General features: G+C 38.1%; 1 protein-coding gene across 1 annotated transcript; it reads left to right on the forward strand.

Annotated features, from left to right (window-relative positions):
- Positions 1-1,418: 1,418 nt before the first annotated feature.
- On the forward strand, positions 1,419-3,518 carry LOC110868544 (protein OCTOPUS). Its single transcript, XM_022117740.2, has one exon. It carries the CDS (start codon positions 1,641-1,643, stop codon positions 3,333-3,335), a length of 1,695 nt encoding a protein of 564 aa, XP_021973432.1. The 5' UTR covers positions 1,419-1,640; the 3' UTR covers positions 3,336-3,518.
- Positions 3,519-3,731: the final 213 nt, after the last annotated feature.

The raw sequence follows: 3,731 nt of genomic DNA on the forward strand, positions 1-3,731 counted from the left end.
GGGTAAATATCCAATTTTTTTTAATTTTTAGTAAAACTAAGGGTAAAATAGTCATTATATATATTATTTTAAATTGATATAATTTAATGTAGACAACTTTTTCCCTTTAAACCTGACATCTTGACCCTTTTTTTTTTTTTTTTTTTTTTATTAAAAATAATATGGGGGTTATTGGTATAATGCCCCACTACGCCTATTTTGTTATAATGCCCCATATATGACTAGGATGACACGTGGCGTATAATGCCCCATGTTGGGGGCATTATTCTTGTTTACCACTACGGGTGGTCTCATGAGTGGGTTGTTTGGAGAGGGTACTTTTACCTTTTTTAGCATCCAAAGTTTCCGATAAATAAGGTTACACGAGGCATCGTATTTCGGCAATGTTTAGGCACAGTTCCCCATACTTTGCAGAATGCACGTGCATCCACCGGAGTATAATTTCCAGATCTCACAAAAAGATCAAATTTCACTTCTTGCCTAACTACTTCTCAAATTGGGCATTTAACACCCCCAACTTCTTATAAGAAAAAACTTCCATCTTTTGTTTGTTGTTGCTTTTACTTCTATCCATGTTGATGCTAATAAAACCTTATAACCATGTTCATAACACAAGCTGATTCATAGATAGTTGAGAACATAAGGAAATGGATGGCGATGTAAGCCAATGAAAATCTTGAACACAAAAAAACGACTTCAATGACTATGCAAAGTTGCAAACCGTTAACTAAGTGAATATGTAAAACGCATTATAAAAAATTTACTGATACGGCATCATACAAGTGGTATATCTTATATATAATAAATTAAATTATGTGTTATATGGTATTCGATGTTCTTTTTCTAGATATAAATATGAAAAATTTAGTGAAACCTTTTCAATCAACATTTACGAAAAACTATAGTGGTAAAAAATTCATGGGTTCACCATTGAGGTGTACCATGAACATATTCATCATATACATACTTTATAATTACTTTTTAAAAAGACTTGATATACACGCTCTTTTTATTGTGTCTGCTATCAAGGGTTTCTTTAACCCAAATGATACTAAATTAAGCAATTGAATATCTAAGATTTATTATTATCGATTAAAGTAGTTAATATGTACTATGTAATAAGGTTTTTTTGAACATTACAGACGATATTTATAGATCATACATATGCATATCCGACGGGTGATCGTGTATGACAAGTGGGCTTGGGACTAGTTTTGCTAATCTCAACGACTCAACCCCACACTTGATTGTAAAATGGTGTCCATACCCGTCGAGTATCTATTGTGTAATTACCCGTCGTGTATTGAGCATGTTTGCAGGTATAGGGGTGTAAAGTGTCCAGCAGAAGAAGTTGTGGGTTCAAATTCGAAATTTAACTTTTAAACCAGATTACGGAAAATAAGTTATCATGTTCTTCCATGGCGGGTGGGGTTTATCAAGGGTTTCTCTGCTAAATTCACTCAGTACCCCTTTTTGTCATCACCCTCTCTCTCTCTCTCTCTCTCTCTCTCTCTCTCTGTAATCTGTACAAATTACTGCATTTACTCTGCAACAGTTTCTCACAGAAACCCCTTAATTATGCAACATTTCTCTGCCGTTACACATATCTCTGCCGTTACACACCACCACAACTTCCGTCAATGATGCCGCACCCCCAACACCGTACCGTCACCAAAAACCGTACACGCACTCGCCGTTTCTACGCCTGTCACCGTCACCCTAACCAACCTGTAACAGGCTTCTGTGCATTATGCTTACGAGATCGTCTAGCCGGTCTAGAAGATTCTTCTTCTTCGTCGGCCCCGGCGCCGGAGTTTCGCCGGAGCAAATCTGTTGCCGGTGAGATATGTAAGGATGTGAGTGATTTTTCTGTGGATTTACGGAGAAATTCGTGTGATGTTAGGGTTAGGGCTCGTAATACTCTATCTGATCTGTTTGCTGTTCATGATTCGGTGAAATTGAAGGTGATAGATCGTGTTGCGAGTGTTGAATCGGTGAAATTAGGGTTTGTGAGCAAGGAATGTGGTGAAATTAGGGTTTTGGATGATGATGATCGTGAAATTAGGGTTTCGGATGATGTAATTGTGCACGATGATTGTGAAATTAGGGTTTCGAATGATGTAATTGAGTTGAATCATGAAATTAGGGTTTCTGATGATGATGAGGTTACACAAGGGGATCTGAAGACGATGAAGGAGATAATTGAGATGGAATTGAAGAACAATAAGAGGAATTTACGTTCGGTTTTTGGTCAGAAGTTGCGAAAATGGCGAAAAAAGCAGAAGGAAAAGAAGCAAAGTAGATGTATCAATGGGGGAATTGAGTCAACGAGGTCAAAATTAGGGCAGTTATCGAAAATTAGGGATACTCAATCTGAGGTAGGAGATTATGGATTTGGTAGAAGATCTTGCGATACGGAACCTAGGTTTTCAATCGATGCACATAGGTTGTCTGTTGAAGATCCACGGTTTTCGTTAGATGAACATCGAGCCTCTTGGGATGGGTACATGATTGCGAGAACGATTCCTCGGCTTACACCGATGCTCCCGGTTGTTGATAACATGATGTTAGGTCCGGTAAACAAGGGTACAAATGCTACCACAATGGAGAACCTGAACCTGAACCTGCAAATGCACTCGATAAGTGAAGACGGTGCTAGTTCTGGTGGTTCGGCCCAGTCAAATTCAGATTGTTGTTCTAGTTCGAACAGAGGAAGCAGTTCGAGTTCGATGATGAGTTCCAGTACTAAAGCAGCAGGGTTTGGTTGTGATGATGTGAAATCTGCTTCGAATGCTCGTGTTTCACCTGCAAGTGATGTTGTTTTTCAGGGTACAAAGTTGGTTATTACCGAAAAAGAGTTGAAAGATTGGCGTTTGAATTCTATCAAGAACAACAACAGTAATGTCGAATCTGTTTCAAATGCACCCAATTCGACTAGTAAAACAAGCACGACGAACATCACGAACCCGTCAAACGAGCTAAAGAAAAAGGTAATGTCAAGTAGGTGGACAAAAGTCTGTAATATATGGAGTCACAAGCTAAAACTTGACGACAAAAATGGTGACAAAAAGAGTTCAGAACATATGACAGAAAGCAGAGTTGAGATGGGGAATTCAAGTGCAAAACTTGTTAGAAACCCGAGTACTGTAAATTCAAGAACAAGAAGGGATGAATTTGTGTTGGATAGAAACAGGAGCACAAGGTATTCAACTAGTGATATTGACAGTGGTTTGCTGAGGCTGTATTTGACACCATTTCGGAACTCTAGAAGGAGTAAGTTTGTAAAAAGCAGGGCTCCTCCATCAATGGTCACCAATGGTTTGCAGCTGCAGTAAGATTTTCCTTTTAGGCACTCTTATAAGCCTCCCATAAGTGCATAAATATGTAGATCCTGTTACTTTGTTTCTGTTCTTGTTATGTGCACAAAAGGATAGCATAATGTTACTTGTATCGCACTTGGTGTTCTCAGAATAATAGTTCTTGTTACATGTTACTAGTTACTATCCGTTGTTTTGTGACTGTATTGATGCTTGATTCGATCAAACTGATTGTAAACTAGTTGATATTTTGGTTAAGAATCATCATAACACACCTAGGCTCGTTGGGTTTGTGACTACATTATGAAAAAGATGCGACTTGCGAAAAAGACCATTTTACGACAGAGGCTCAATTTGTCTATCAATCCTTATGTTGATTGAAAGCTGTTTGTATTTTGGTTTGGCGGATATTAT

The sequence above is a fragment of the Helianthus annuus genome, chromosome 1 (genome assembly GCF_002127325.2).
Source record: "Helianthus annuus cultivar XRQ/B chromosome 1, HanXRQr2.0-SUNRISE, whole genome shotgun sequence".
NCBI classification, from domain to species: Eukaryota; Viridiplantae; Streptophyta; class Magnoliopsida; order Asterales; family Asteraceae; genus Helianthus; species Helianthus annuus.

What these genes read in the sequence shown, in the direction of transcription:
- LOC110868544 (XM_022117740.2), top strand. Translation starts at nt 1,641, where the DNA reads ATGATGCCGCACCCCCAACACCGTACCGTCACCAAAAACCGTACACGC.